The sequence below is a fragment of the Castor canadensis genome, chromosome 4 (assembly GCF_047511655.1).
Source record: "Castor canadensis chromosome 4, mCasCan1.hap1v2, whole genome shotgun sequence".
NCBI classification, from domain to species: Eukaryota; Metazoa; Chordata; class Mammalia; order Rodentia; family Castoridae; genus Castor; species Castor canadensis.
Window position 1 is genome coordinate 119,793,037 of NC_133389.1, and position 15,734 is coordinate 119,808,770.

The 15,734-nt window shown below is 35.1% G+C and overlaps 1 protein-coding gene across 2 annotated transcripts in view; it reads right to left on the reverse strand.

Moving 5' to 3' along the window:
- Positions 1-2,104: 2,104 nt before the first annotated feature.
- Galnt3 (polypeptide N-acetylgalactosaminyltransferase 3) overlaps positions 2,105-15,734 on the reverse strand; it is a 37,383-nt gene continuing 23,753 nt past the window's right edge. For both annotated transcript variants that reach the window (XM_074071005.1, XM_020184536.2), the window contains exons 5-11: positions 15,363-15,597; positions 14,806-14,923; positions 13,055-13,255; positions 10,651-10,782; positions 10,233-10,334; positions 4,769-4,921; positions 2,105-3,864 (exon numbers count right to left, since the gene is read on the reverse strand). In XM_074071005.1, coding sequence (XP_073927106.1) covers positions 3,742-3,864; positions 4,769-4,921; positions 10,233-10,334; positions 10,651-10,782; positions 13,055-13,255; positions 14,806-14,923; positions 15,363-15,597 — 1,064 coding nt within the window. In that variant the 3' untranslated portion in view covers positions 2,105-3,741. The remainder of the gene's footprint in view (positions 3,865-4,768; positions 4,922-10,232; positions 10,335-10,650; positions 10,783-13,054; positions 13,256-14,805; positions 14,924-15,362; positions 15,598-15,734) is intronic.

A 15,734-nucleotide genomic window follows, 5' to 3' on the forward strand; every position in this document is an offset into this window, starting at 1 on the left:
CAGTGACAAAAGTTATCTTCCCAAATAAATTAATAGATCAACATATAAAAGAGGGTCAGATACAACATTTCCAGGAAGAAACTGAGAATGCAAAAGAGACATAATTAAGAAATATTTGGATCAAGAAACGGGAATATGTAAAAATCCATGAAACATGAGATTTAACAAGAAGCAAATGGATAGCTCAAAAATAAGGGTAAATATGTTACCCAGGGATGACAGCTGAGTGGAGGGTACTGGGTACATGTACTTGCATGGTGAAGTCATCATAGTCATCTCAAAGAGTCCTAGGCATTATCCAGGTGCCGGTGGCTCATGCCTGTAATCCTAGCTATTCAGGAGGCAGAAATCAGGAGAATCAGTTGGAAGCCAGCCCAGGAAAATAGTTCACGAGACCCTGTCTGGAAAAAACCCATCACATAAAAGGGCTGGTGGGGTGGCTCAACGTGTAGGCCCTGAGTTCAAGGCCCAGCACACACATACACACAAAAAGAACCCTAGGTGTTGATCCAATGGGTAGACTTTTATCCCAAATGAGGTTCCAGGATCAGCAGCCTTGACATCACTTGAGAGTGTGTCAGAAGTACAGAATCACAGGTTCTATCTCAGGCTTTGTGATGCAGAATCTGTCTTTTAATAAGACTTCCAAGTGTATAAAGTTTAAGAAGCATTCCTTTAATTATTACCATTAAAAGTCGAGTCTCTATTTTCTCCTCTTTTGCTAATGGACCCACAAGAATCTGATGGTGCTGATGCCATCATTATGTTGTGATACCTCACTGGGGAGCACATTAACAGACTACAACCTTTATGAAGGTAGAGACTGTTCATATATTATTAACCCCTGATGTCTAATATGATCGATAAACACAAAAGAGAGTTCCTAAATATTGTTAATGACTGTAGAGCAAGAGTGACCATATGTGTTAGTTAGTAGTTAAGAGTGCAAAAAAAGATCCATATCAAATATTGTTAAGTGAAAATTTGCACACACATATGCACACACCTATATATGTATTCAGTGTATTTTCACAAATACACTGTTGGGTGGCCAATTGGCCTCTTGGCTGAGTATGAACAATTTCGTAGGGTTCTACAACACCTTTCCTGCACAAGCCACACTAAAGATAAATATCTCAAGATAATTATTTTTGTTGTCTTTAAAGTGAGTTGTGAGGCATTTCAAGTGTAGAATCTTCTTAGATTTTTGTTCCCCCTATATTTTACAGTTCTTATGAACTGTAATGACTTAGCATGTCTTTAATAATTTGACTTTGTTTCTAGTCTCTCCTAAGAATTCAACCTGTTTTTGCAGAGATAGTGGTTCCCTACCTTTTTTTCCTCTTACGTTTTGATGGTTTATTGAATTTAAAATTCATTATCATTGGATACAGTAATTTTGGCAATTTAGTTTGGCAACTTTAGTGTGTAGCTTACTTTCTCCTGTGGCTAAGTGTGTGGTCACATCTCAGTTTTCAGTGAGCCTGTTGACTGGGTTGATCTTAGCAGGTTTGGCAGTGCAGATTACCGATGTAAAGTTCTGAGGCCTTGGTCCTCTGGAAAAAAGGCAACATGCCAGGTCTTCTGTAGCAACTAGACCATTTGCCATGGCGACTTCAAACTGAGCAAAAGTTCCACAATTTCACACTTGAGTGCATGCAAATCATTCGGGTGGATGGCAGCCAAGGTCCATAAATAGCTCCCTGTTAGCACTGCTGTAAAACATAGACTTTTAAAAGGCATCACCCATCCCAGAGACACAAACCTTAATGAAATTATTGGTACGACACTTGAGCAACAGCTTGAGACAGCCATATCAAGAAAGGACTTCCACTGTGGATGCATTTTTCTCAACCATAATACAACCTATCTAATCTGAGCAGATTTCACTCAGATCATAAATGACAACATGTGGCTGATAAGTGGAGGGTCTCTGAGGCTGATTTTATTTTATTAAATATACTTAAGTTCATTTATGAAATATCTTTCAAAACGGCCTGGTTTTGTATTATTTTAGAAATATAATAAGACTTAAGAGCAGCATTTGCTCATGGATGTTCACATCTAGTGTAAAAAACTGAGAAACAGAAATTACACATGTAAGTGACTGCTACTGTATTTTTAATAATACATGTTATTATTAGCTACAATAGAGGAATATATGAATAAAATAGCAAGTATGACTAATGAGCTGTCATTCACATCATAAAATATAACATCATACGGGCACGCTCTATTTCAAAATTGTTTATCATACCTTCTACCAAAAGAGACACAGCTCAAAGGCAGTCTTATTGCGTTCACCATAACGTGATACAAAGTTAGACATAAAATAGATAGTAGGTGATTTGAATAAAAGTTGGCAAAGTTATCACTTAGAGAATGCAGGATTTAATGCAAGTTTAAAGTTATAAACAATAAGAAAATGGGAACCAATAATTAAGAACTTTTCTTTTGTACAGTTGAGACTATCAGGTTTAAAATATGAAGCCAATCATATTTTGCTTCTGAAATAAGAAACAAGATATATATATATACATATAAAATGACCAAAAAGAAAAAAAAAGTGTTAAATCTCCTAAGGATGAACTTTTAAAAAATCACTCTATCAGACGCTCAAGGAAAGTTATCAGAATGTGGACAACAACCTGATGGTTCCACAAACAATAGGTGATTACAAATTAAATATATAAAATGAATGTTTTCCCGACCTACTATCAATTATAGATTTTACCCAAAAGAGGAAGAAAACTTAAACAAGTGGTTACAATAGTGTTTAGCATTTTTTTATTGTGTTTTTCACACAGATAAAATAAGGCTTTGTTGATGAAAAAAATCCATTACAAAGATAATCTATACTGAATCAATAACAAATAAAATTTAGCATTGAGTCAAGTATTCTGTATTTGAAATTCAATATCACAAACACTCAAGATTAGTGAATTTTGGTAAGAAAAAAACACTAGTAGGAGGAAAAGGACCCCTTATTAACAGATTTATAAAGTTTTTTTTTTTTAAAAAAATTGCTCTGGGAAAACACACAGTATAGTCACTTAAAAGTTAGTTAGGGAAGACTTTTAGTGCATCTAGTAGATTGGGCTTTAGACTAAAAAATGGTTTTTTTTAAATTTGTTAAGAAATTTAAGTGTTAAAAATACTCCTCCTTATTCAACTTCATGTTTTAAGGAAACATTTGACAGACAAGTAAACAAAAGACAAAAAAGTTTACCCGCATTTAAAAATAATAAATTCTAGATCTATAAAAATTTCCTGGTTTGTATACAAAGGCCAATATTTGACCTTCATTGATACATTTCTATGTGGTTAAAAAAATACAGTATCAAATCTTTTTCCTTCTCTCCCCCCAAAAAAGCTAGAGGAAATAGTTTAAATTGTGAGTGTGTGACTGTCGCTATGCATATTCTCAAGTGTATAAAACACACAAATATCACTTCACTAGGAAAATTATTTTCATCATACTGTAAACTTCTCTTACATCTGGACATTTTAAAATAGTCTTTGGTATTACTAGTTATTGTGCTTTGAAACAGAAACTTATGGGATTTCTGTAGCAGTGCTACATAGTGCTACATAGATATCTTATGATATAAATAAGAAAAATGCACTTGGAATAAGTTACAATTAGCTGCTTTTGCATAATTTTCAAAAACTACAGTGTATGCTAGTCACAGTTTTATGAGAAAGAATATCTCTTTTCAACTCCTTAATTTTAAGGAACACTTAATCATTTTGGCTAAAAATCCATTTTTGGAGTAGATCTGATGGGTTGCATGACACTAAATTTGGATGCTCTCCATTCGCTGAAAGGCACAGTTTTAAGAATGGATTATATAGAAGTTGATCCTAGAATAAAAGAAAACACATCAGACATTAAGTTTCAAGAGTCATAATTAACTGAAGAGTCATGATTAACTGAGTAACATGAAAATAACCTTATGGTATCATCAAAACTAAAGAGAGACTTGCAAAACAAATGGAAACCATTCTTAACATTAAATCTTCCAAAGATCAATTATGTCTGATGAAACATTGTTGGTTTCTGCCATAAGTACTACCATTTATTCAGTTCACATAAAGCATTAGATGAATGAAGAGAGGATATAGAACAAGATCTGATCGAGTTTGCAAGCAAGAAGCATTCCATCTATATATTCACAAGTGACAAACTCTTAAAAATAATCACAAATTACAAAGGTAAGTCTTGTGCTATTTCTTCCAATATTGCACAAAACAATTTTTTAGGTAAAAATTGCTATGATTTTGCTAGATCTTAAAACATTTGTTTAAAAATAAGCAATCTGTCATTGTTCTCTCAACTCCAGATTCATTAAAATGTGTTAAAAGAAAGGAAGAAAGAATCACTTTAGTGAAAAAATAAATTTTTCTTCTCTCTGTAAAGAAAAGGTATGGCTCTTACAAAAAGTACTGTAAGAACCCTAATAAGCAAAAAAAATGAGCAACTATTAATAATTCACAGAATTATTAATTATTAACATTATTAATAATAATTCATAGGAGATTTTCTTGAGCTGTGTAAACAGGCTTCAAAACAGGGGTTCTTTCGTTCCTGGGGTACATACTTCATAGGTTCAGTCTCTCACCACATGGTGGATGGATTAACAAACTTAATAAAGGCAAAGAAATACTGGTGGGTATTAATGTACTGTATTCATACATTCTCCCATTAAGACAATTAGAGCTAATCAAAACAATCAAATAAACAGGTGAATGAACTGCAATGAGCTACCTTCTGGATCTCCCATATCTGTTCTTCGGCAACAACTGTCTTGCGACCTTTGTAGGCGCATGACTTCAGCTGAACAAGACTGTGAGTAGCATGAAGACACAATTCCTTCTGGATGTTGTGCCGGATTTCACGTTGGGCAGAGTATTCAAAGTACTACAGAAGGAAGAGTGCTGTTAATGACAAACTCATCCTATGTGTTCAGTGGCAAAAGAAAACAAAGTGAAAAGCAATCAGCTAATTGCTGAATAATAAAGTCATGTTTACTTCAACAAAATAATATGAATAAAAATGGTTATTAGAAACATGAGCTGAGCTTTTATCACAGAAGATACCTATAGTCTCCCTTCAGTCCATCACCAACAGTGACTACTTAATTAACAAGGTACTCTCTTTCATTCAATACCAGAGACCAGAAGTTATCAAGTAGAACCGAAGTTAACACAGGTGCACCAGATCTGGAAAGTTCTAGGAAGCATGTTACTAGCTTCTTCCTCTCTTCCAGCAAATATTCCTCCTTTTTATTCATCCCAATCAAAGATATTTCCATTAAACTAGAAAGTATAGGACATTCTCCATGCCTGTTTCTTCACCTGTGAAATGGGTAACTTAGTAAACCCTACCCTACAGACTTAGGAATTTAAATGGGTTAATGTAGGGCACTTTGCAGAAAGGCTAGCACATGGCAAGCATATGATACCTTATCGCTATTGTTACTATTATGAATGCATCTCTCTCTCCTCCCACCCCTCCACACTTAATAATCAGGTTCTTAGTTCTAACTGGATTTTACTCAGATGTTTACCATCCATCTATTCTTACTTCTCTGTCCTCACTTCTCTGACTCAGATCCCCTCAGTGTTTATGTGGTGACACATCCAGCTATCTCTGGTTTCTGATCCCATTAATCCAGCAGTCCAATCTGCTGGCAGTTAGTCTCTGTTGCAGCGCTGATTTGATCCCATACTATACTTGCTTAAGTGAATCACCACTGTTGCTAAGACAAAGTCTATACTACCTAATTGGTACATGAAATGCTCAGTTTTCAATCTTCCATGAGCCATTGCCCAGTTGTATACTATGCTCATTGCACACAAATCTTCCCTGCAGACTGTGGTACCTACAACCTAAGATTTTGCTCTACTGTTCGTGTTGGCTCCTAGAATACCCTCTAACTCTTTTCATCCTTCAAGAACCAATTCAGCTTCTCTCTTTGGATTTTTCTGAATCTATCCTACAGCACAACTTACAACTTTTCAAGGCTTCCATAGTACATCACATAACAGTATATTATCAGAATTAGTACATCTAATAGCATGTTATTAGAACTGCATATGTAGCTAGTTGGTTCACCCACAGACCAAAGCCAGGCAGTGTATCTACTAATAGCATCCATTATAAATCAAATATTTAATAATGCTGACATTCTAAAGATAAAATAAGTTGACATAATTGATTTTTGACATTGAAATAGTTTCTATCATCACTAACATTTTTGGGGTTACTATTTGCTAAGCAGACCCCACTGTTTGTACGAAAGTTGGTGCTCTACAAACATTAGCAGAATTAACAGAGCCACATGTCTTGAATTCCCCTAGTCTTGGTCTCATGTTTAATTTATCTCCTCCCACAGGTAAGACATAAATCATTTTTCTGACTGGTAGTTCTTCAGATGGAAATAGTGGAAGGACATAGGTGTAGAAGATGAAAGAAAACAGCATGCTAACTATACTTAACTAAGAAAAATAAACCTTAAGATCTTGAAGGTGTTGAGAAAGACTGTCCAGCGTTTTAGCTCACTATTCTTAGAAAGATATAAACTGGAACTCAGAAGAAATAGAAAAAAGTTGAAAATACTTTAGTAACAAAAAGGAAATTATGCAATTAGCTAGCTGAGAACATTGGGGTGACCATAATTTAGAACCAGAATACTCTGGAAGAAACAGTGGAAGAAGTGAAGCATCAAGTATTATAAACCTATCACAACTTAAACTGCATTATAGCAGAATATTGGCCAATTGAGTCACAGAACCAAAATACTTATTTTGCAAACACAAATTCTATTATAATTGAGTTACAATTATGAAGACATCAGTATATTATCAAAACAGAAGGGAACATTGAGAAAATATTCAAATTTTCAAACTTTTTACCACCCAATGAAGTAAAATCTGCAAAGTAACTAAAGTATAATGTTTGACTGAAAATAAAATTTAAAGGCTATAAACTAAAATATAAGCAATGGCTGTGTTAAGGTGACAGAAACCAGAGTCATCTTAAAATATAAACCAGACATTATTCTGCTGCTCAAAACCCTCAGATGGCTTCAGTCAAACTCAGAATTCAATCCAAGTGTCCAAATGGAGCCTGCAGAGCCCTACATGACCAGAGCCCTTATCACTGTCTCTGACCTCATTTCCTACCCCTTCTTACCTGGCCCATTCTGTCCTGGCTACACCAGCTTTCTGCTTTCTCCATGAACCTGCTCTGGTATTCTGCATTTGCCCAGCCCAACTCTGGGATGCTCTTCTCCTGAAACTTGGTTCCCTTTTCAACTTATTCTGGCCTCCATCTACAGTCACTTTTCAAGAAAAGTTGGCCCTAATCTCTGAAGATAATCCCCACCCATTACCTGCATTATCCCTTACTCAAAATTACATGAGCATGTTTTTCTTTTCTTGTGGAAAAAAATGTTCCAATGGAGCACGAGTTTTATGGGTCAGGGGCTTTGTCTTCTTTATTACTGTGACAGTGCAAGTCACAGTACAAGTTCTATAAATATGTTAATATGAGAATTTCTTCCCATTTCCAACTTTCTAAAAGATAGCTATATTTTATTGATAATTCAAAAAATAACTTTGCCTAATACTATAGAAATACCTTTATGCCATGAAATAGGAAAATAAGACAAAACTATATACACAATACATCTCCACCTTTAAGATAAAATAAATACAATGCTAGGAAAAGATTGAGGAAAAATTATGTTTTTATGCTTTCATATGATTTTTATTATCTGAGATGTTTTAAATTTATTATTTGTAATATTAATATATATAAATGGTAATATTAATTATAAATAAAACTACAAGTATTAATTTTTATATCATTATTTATAATATTTATACAAATGAAGAAATATTTCTCTGTTAAAATTCTTAATTTTTCTGGGAGTGGTAGCTGAAATCCCAGCTACTTGGAAGTTGGAGATTAGAAGAGTCTCAGTTCGAGGCCAGCCCGGGCCAAAGAAAAAGTTAGTGAGAGACTATGTTAACAAAAAAGCTGGGTGTGGTGGCATGTGTCTGTCCTCCCAGCTACACGGGAGGCCATAAGTAGGAGGACAGCAGGTTAGGCCTGCCTGAGCAAAAACACAACACAAGATCCAATCTGAAAAACAACCAAAGGAAAAAGGGCTAGAGGTGTGGCTCATTGACAGAGTTCCTGCTTACCAAGTATGAAGCCATGAGTTCAAATACTAGTATCACAAACAAAAATTAACTAAGTTTTAGAAGCATAGTCCAGTGTTATTTCCAAAAGAATGTAATTATTGATGTAAATTTTCCTTATAAAGAGGGAAAATAAATTTTTAAAAAGCTATACACACATATATAAATATAGGTATATGTCTATGTGTGTCTATATATGTCTCTCTCTATATATCCCATTTCAGAATTGCACTTTGACCATTCATCCAGTGAGAGATCCAGTTCAACAGTTCTGGCTTCTGGCAACTGCGTCATCTGCCCCAGTAGACTGACAGCTTTATGTGACTCTAGAACAGAACTGGATTAGCTGAGCTTAGTCAATAGGAAGATGTATGGAAAAGGATGTACCAGGAGGCAAATTGACCTTTTCTTCCTACAACTGATAACTTCAATATCCAATCCTGTAAAAGTAGAATATTATGAGGCCAGGTGCAGTGACACACCTGTAATCCCAGCTACTTGGGAGGTGGATATAGGAGCACTGCAATTCAAGGCCAGCTAGGGAAAAAAACAAAAATCAAAACAGTGAGACTCTATCTCAAAGAACAAGCTAGGCATGTTGGTATATGTCTGAATCCTAGCTCTACATCTGCAGGAAACCCTAGTAAGAGAATTGTGGTCCAAGAGGACCTGGGGACAAAAAGCACTACTAGACTCCTATATGAAAAAACAACTAAAGCAAAAAAGGGCTGGGGTGGGGGGTGGCTCAAGTGGTAGAGTACCTCCCTGCATTCAAGCCCCAGTATAGCCAAAAAAAAAAAAAAAAAGATATTGTAAGCTTTTAATATTTTGAGAATCCTATATACACATGTTGGACTCTACACCGAAGTACCTACAGTTTCCCAAATGCCACATTCTAGGCTTCACTCCTTAGTACACCTTTCTTTATGTTCATCTCATTTTGCTCCCTTTCCCACCAGCCACCTCTCTATCTTCTACTTACTTTCTAAAAAACCAGTCTTCAAATGTGATCTTTTCCAGGAAAATGTATGAGTATTCAGTCTAAATCAGATATCCTTTCTAAACCCCAAGAACACCCCAAATGCTTTATCTCAGACCTTACCACACTGACTATGACTGCTGGTATTGAATGCAGACTGCCTGAAGGAGTTAGGCAACCTACATGGCTTGAGGCCATCAGAGCACCTGGGATATAGGGGTCACTTGGCAAATTTGCTGAATGACACAAACAGAAGAAATCCAGTCAAATCCTCCTGGAAGTTAACTTGCAAAAGGTATGGAAAGGAAGGTAAAAACTCCAGAAATTCAATGTTTATTCTGTTCTCTACCCATCACAGGCCAGAGAGTAACATTTGACTTTTGAGTCTTAATTGGTAAAATAGAATGGGCACAAGTAGGATGTCACCAACCAAGAATCAAAAACCTACCTTTTGGGGAGAACAGAGACAACACTTAAATAATAATATTTTTGCCCAAAAAAAGAACTTAAATGAGGCTGGTGGAGTGAGTCAAGTGGTAGAGTGCCTGCCTAGCAAGCATGAGGTCCTGAATTCAAACTCCAGTACCGCCAAACAAACAAACAAACAAAAAGAACATAAATGTCCCTGTGTTGGTATTAACATTGGATGTAATTTGACACCAAATGCAGTTAAATATAGCCTTTACTTATAATCTTGCAAAAATCAACAAGCCAACAGTCATGCAAACATCAAAGAAATACAAAAAAGATCCTTTCTAAAAATTTTCCAATGGCATTATCTTTTTTTGTTTTGGTTTTGTTTTCTCATTTTCCTTTCAACTGAATGGGTACATGACTTCAAATTATTTTCAGAGCCAGAGTGAAAACAAAAACAAAATGCCCTACAACTTCAACAGCAATTGCCGTGCTTAGTCTTAAAAACATTTCACACATCAGTTTACCTGGGTCTAAAGCTGAGTTATGACTTCTGAAAAACATGCTAACTTCTTTTGTGTTAAGTGCCAGTGAGAAGAGAGGATTTCTAGCATAGGGTCGCTCTCACCTGGTTCCCCCCAAGTCCATGACACGTGTATAGAATCAGTGGCTTGCCTCCTTGATTATTTTCTCCAACATCCAGACATAAAGGCTGGCTGACACTCTTAATCTATAAGAAAAATTTCAAATTATAAAAAAATTTAAGCTATGTATTTTATGTTTTTCAGTTAATTCCCGGGAAGTAAGATGAAGAATAATAATGTAAAATCTAAGTCGGGGGATATGGCTTGAGTGGTAGAGCACTATCCGAGCAAAAGGTAGGTCCCAGTACTGTCCCTACCAAATAATAATAATAATAATAATAATAATAATGTAAAAACTCAAAAGCAATAAACCAAGAAGTATTTCAGCAATTTTCTCTGAACCACATAAATGTTGGTGGAGAAGAGTAGATCAAGTAAAAAATGGAACAGGAAAATACTCACATATCCAGATATAACAGGATTAAGGTCTGGCACATATGCTTCTGGATAAATAGTGTTCAGATACCATGTAAAATTTTTACACTGAAGGCGGTTTCTTATTTCAAGTCTTTTTGAAATATCGCCAAATGATTTCTAGAGAAAGATGAGGAAATAAGGGGATGCTTATTCAGTACATCTTTGACAAAGTGTTCAAAGGCTACTGCTTATATTTATATTTAGGAATTAAAAAATAAAATTCTGGGACAAAATGCGGGATGCAATTTAACAACATTCACCATCCATTCAGACAAGTACGCCTGCCTGCCTATTTGTTCTTGGGTTCAGAGTCAAGTAACACTGTGGTGCTGGCCAGACACTGTGTTATTTTCCACTTGTGCCACAAAACTTCTCCTATAGGACACAGATCTCTATGGAAACACTGTGGGCATGGATTGGTAGTGGGAGCTTTCTGATTTGATCCCAACACTTAACATTAAAAACAGTGTGTAAAGTGAGGTATCAGGGAGCATCTGCAGATAAACAGTGCTAGCTCACAGTGGAATTTATCTCTTTCTAATTAAATCTGCAAAAACCAACTAAACCCAGCACAGCTGGGAATGATGTTTATTTTTTGATTTTTGGTTTTTTTTTTTATCCTTAACAATATCTCAAACAGGACTTTTAGTAGAAAAAGGCAATTTTGAGTTAATTGCATGTTGCTTTCCTTTGTTTTAAAGGATAAGGTAAACAATTTAAAATACACTATTAAACTGAAAAGGTATTTAGTTTACAGGCAAAACTTTAGAGAAAAATTATATTTGATACCTAAATGTATGAAAAAAGTAAATACTCAAGCTTATAAGTTCAACCAAGGAAAATATTTTCTTATGCCAACTTTAATATCTTGAACTCAGGTATTTTAGCAAGAAGTAGGACTTCTGGCCAGCTTATGCATTTTGCCAGGTAGAACTATGTACCCCATGGTAAGGACAGGTGTTGTCTGGCTCACCTGCCCTGCTCTGCACCACTTGCCTGCAAAGTCAAGTTTTCTTTCTTTTTAAAAAAAAAAATTTAATGTATGATATTTGTAAATTCATCTTGCAAATTTTTTTATTATTGCTGTACTGGAGGTAGCTTGTGACATTTACAAAATTTTTTACAACATATCATAATTGAATTCACCCCCTCCATCATTCTCCTTTACCCACCCCTCCTTCCTGGTATAGTTTCAACAGTTCTCATTTTTCCATTTACATGTATGTATACAGAGTATTTCCACTATACTCATCCTCTGACCCCCTTTCCTTATATCCTCCCCCATTGGTACCCACCCCTCAGACAGGACCCATTTTAGCCAAGTATTCTTGTGGACTACAAAATCCATTCAATTTGTATTTGTGGCCTTGGGCAAAAAAAGATAGTAATCTAATCCAGAGTAAAGTTCTGATTTTGCATCCTACTGATGAGTTACAGATAAATGAGACCAAAGAAAATATGGAAATAGGTAACCAGATCTTTATTTACCATGAGTCAAAATGCTGATGCCCTTGACTCCAAAATACATCAGCCCCAAATTAGTATTATCTGTTCCCTGCAAAGAGATGAGTACCATTCACTGAAGTATGTCCTTAAAACTACTTTGTTACTGAGTTAATTTACCACATGCAATATAAAGACACTTGAAACTCAGTTCTTGATGTGCATGATTCTGCAGACTAGATTCTACCTATGACACATTAATAACAACAGTATCACGTTTGTTAGCATTTATCACTTCCTTATTTCACAGCTATTCCTGGAGAGAGTCAAGGCATGTATTTTCTCTCTCAACATGAGAGGAGAAAGAAAAACCAAGTATCATAGAGTCCACATCCAGCCACGGGGCAGCCACTCTATCAAGTGTCATCCCATTTCATGTATTTAAAGGGGCTTTGCCAAGGCAGCACCTCCAGTGAATAATGAAATTAGAACTTGGGCAGAAAAAAGCCAGCCTCTAGAACCTAAATTTAGGTGTTAATCATATTTCCACTTAATCTTATTTTCTTTCGGTAAAATACTGAAACAAGTCAATCACAAAAACAAAATATCTTTCATATTAAAAGGGAGAATACCTGAATTCTTAAAAAGCTGTTTGTTTAATTTTTTTCTTTAAAGAGAGAAAACCGGCATCCATAACTTACACATTTTAAGAGTTAAAATTAAAAGCCTAACTTCAGGGATAACTTTTTAGGGCTGGTGGAGTGGCTCAAGCAGTAAGAGTGCCTGCCTAACAAGCATGAGCCTCTAAGTTCGAACCTCAGTGCCACCAGAAAAAAAAAAAAAAAGAGTAACTTTTAAAATGTTTTGAATCTGAGTTGTCTCAAGCAAAAGGACATGTGAACTGGTAGAGCTTTTTATCATAATTTAATGTTTAGCTCTAACTTACTTGTTTAACAATTTTTGCTGCATCTGTGTTTCTCCTATAAAAGATTTCCTTGTACTGGTCCATCCAGACTTCTGCAAGGCGAACTTGGTTGCGCGCAATCACCTGAGTGCCTTTTGGAAAGCTATGAGGGCTTTTGCTGCGAAAAACATGTCCAACAACAGAGCAAGGCATAATCTCCAACTGCCCACCACATTGCCATACCTGATAATCAATGACATGTGTTTAAATTTACAGTAGTTGGGGGAAATCAAAGTGTTGCTTTTAAGTTCACCTTTCAGATACTAATAAAAACAAAACATAGAGAAGAGATTTATTATGCTTTCATAAATACGTCTTTCTTCCCTGCCAATTAACTTCAGTTCTGTAGAAGTGGATGATTTTTATTAAATGATATAAACACTATAGAAAACAAAAGCAAGATCTTCAGAAAGTAAGTTAACAAAATAATGATTTTGGATCCTTCATAAAAATGAATTGCACAGTTTTTTGGTTTTTTTTTTGCAAGCAATTATACAAGTCCTCTTATCTGCACAGAAGACCAAAGGCACTTGTGCATTTGACTTCCATCTTATTCAACTCACATAGTCATTTCACATAAACCACAAGGTTTCTCTTCTAAGGCTGAACTAGCTATGTGCATGTAAGTGGACCGGATTTCATCTCTTGTTTGTTCAACTTGTTTTTCAAGAAAACAACTTGGATTGCCATTATTACCAAAGCACAACCTATTGAATTTTTAAAGTAGTTGGTCATTATACAAAATCCACACCTACTTAGGAAGTGTTCTAAATACTCAGTTGATTTAATTCTAAGTAAAATGGTAAATCATGAAATTAACACATTTTCACCAAAATGTGTTAATAATTGGTTCTGCCATAAATAAACACTAAGCAAAATCTCTGAAAAGATGTCATGTTCGGTAGCACATGCAAGTATTAGGTCGAGTGATCACATCCTCCTTTTCTTCTTTAAGCAAATGAGAAAACTCAGTGATATGTTCAGTTCAACATGTTATGCTTCAGATTCACCACATGCTCCAGCCTAGAAACACTGAAATGAATAAAACAAGACCCCTGTGCATAAGCAGTCCAAACTTGGCTAAGATAATTCCTGCCAGCATGTGACGGAGTCAGAGCCAAAACTTAAATCTCCTAACTCCCAGGTTCATTTATTTTTCCACCACATTCCAGTCTCAGGGACAAAAAAAATGAATAAAGTTAGAGCAAAAAATAAACTCATGAAATCAAGTAAATAATATAAATCTAGAGACTATCCAAAGCCCTTGTTTTGTTTTTATACTAATGTTTAATGTGTTTACAAAACAAAACAAAAAAAAAACCCTTTTTAATGTGTATGGGAAAGCTTACTTAATCCAAAGAGTTAAGTCCAATGTCCTTTAAAATTATACATAAATGTTTTTCCACAGTCTCTCTTGATAATCAACTCATTTCCTGAAGCACTAGGTTTAATTATATTTATCTTGGCTGGAATTCAGTAGCTACAAGTGCATTAATTGGTGTTATTGCCCAGACACAGGAGTTTAACTAATTCCTCTTGTTACACTGGCAACCATGAATAAATATATCAAATTACAATTTAAAAGGAATATTCTTATTTACAACTTTCTAGCAACTAAGTTTTTGAAAGCCCAAAAACACTGCATACATCTGTAATCATCTGTACCAGGCAATTAGGACACAATACATTTCATTGTTTACCATGTGTATAATATTTAATCTCCATAAACTTACTCTGAATGACATTTCTATATTTTCACCTCCCCAGATTTCCATTTCTTCATCATAACTTCCAATATGTTCAAAATATTCTTTTGATATAGAGAAAAGGCCTCCTGCAAAAGTGGGTGTTCTGAAAAATAATCAATTGTCAAAACTTTTGTTACAAAAACTACAGAAGATAAAATAGCATAAAGAACTGCATCAGCTTTATAGGTTGAAAGGATTTCACAATTGAAATCTTTCATATAGATTAATAAGACCTAAAAGTGCCATCGCCAAAGTCAAAATTTTTGGGGAAATAAGTACTCAGTGTCTTCTAACCATGCTTTAAGATTCTTAAGTAATGATTTGTGGAAAAAGACATACAAGCTCACCTAATTATACTTCCTACAGTAATAGCATATCTAAGTGCCTAAATAAATTACTTTATCATTCTCTTTATATTGAATATGTTGGTATTGTTAGTAAGAATTACCTTAGAGGCAATGTCTGTAAAAACAAAGGATGTATACATAGTCAGTATATGGTATTATGGATTGAATTTAAGACTAGGAGAGCAATCGTCTTACTTGATAGGGTAGGTCTCATCTTTCCTTCTTTGCTTCTCATGATCAGGAAGAGATTCCCAGCCAAATGAAAGGCTCCAGTCAAAATTTCCACGGTTATGGTTACTTCCATATGGAGAAGGCTTGTTGAATTCAAATGTGTTCAGATCTATGGAAGCAATATCTGGACTCACAACGGCAGTGTGGTTCTCAGCTATTCTGGCCAGCAAAGGTTCTAACCAACCATAGAAACACTCGCCTACAGCAAGCAGAAATTACATTAATTTAGTAAAAACACTGAAGGTATTTTTTTTCTTTAGCTGTTTGGGTGAAAGTTTATAGAGAAATAAAATTAACAAAATCATTTCTGTTTTGAGCATGTTTACAGGGGTAATT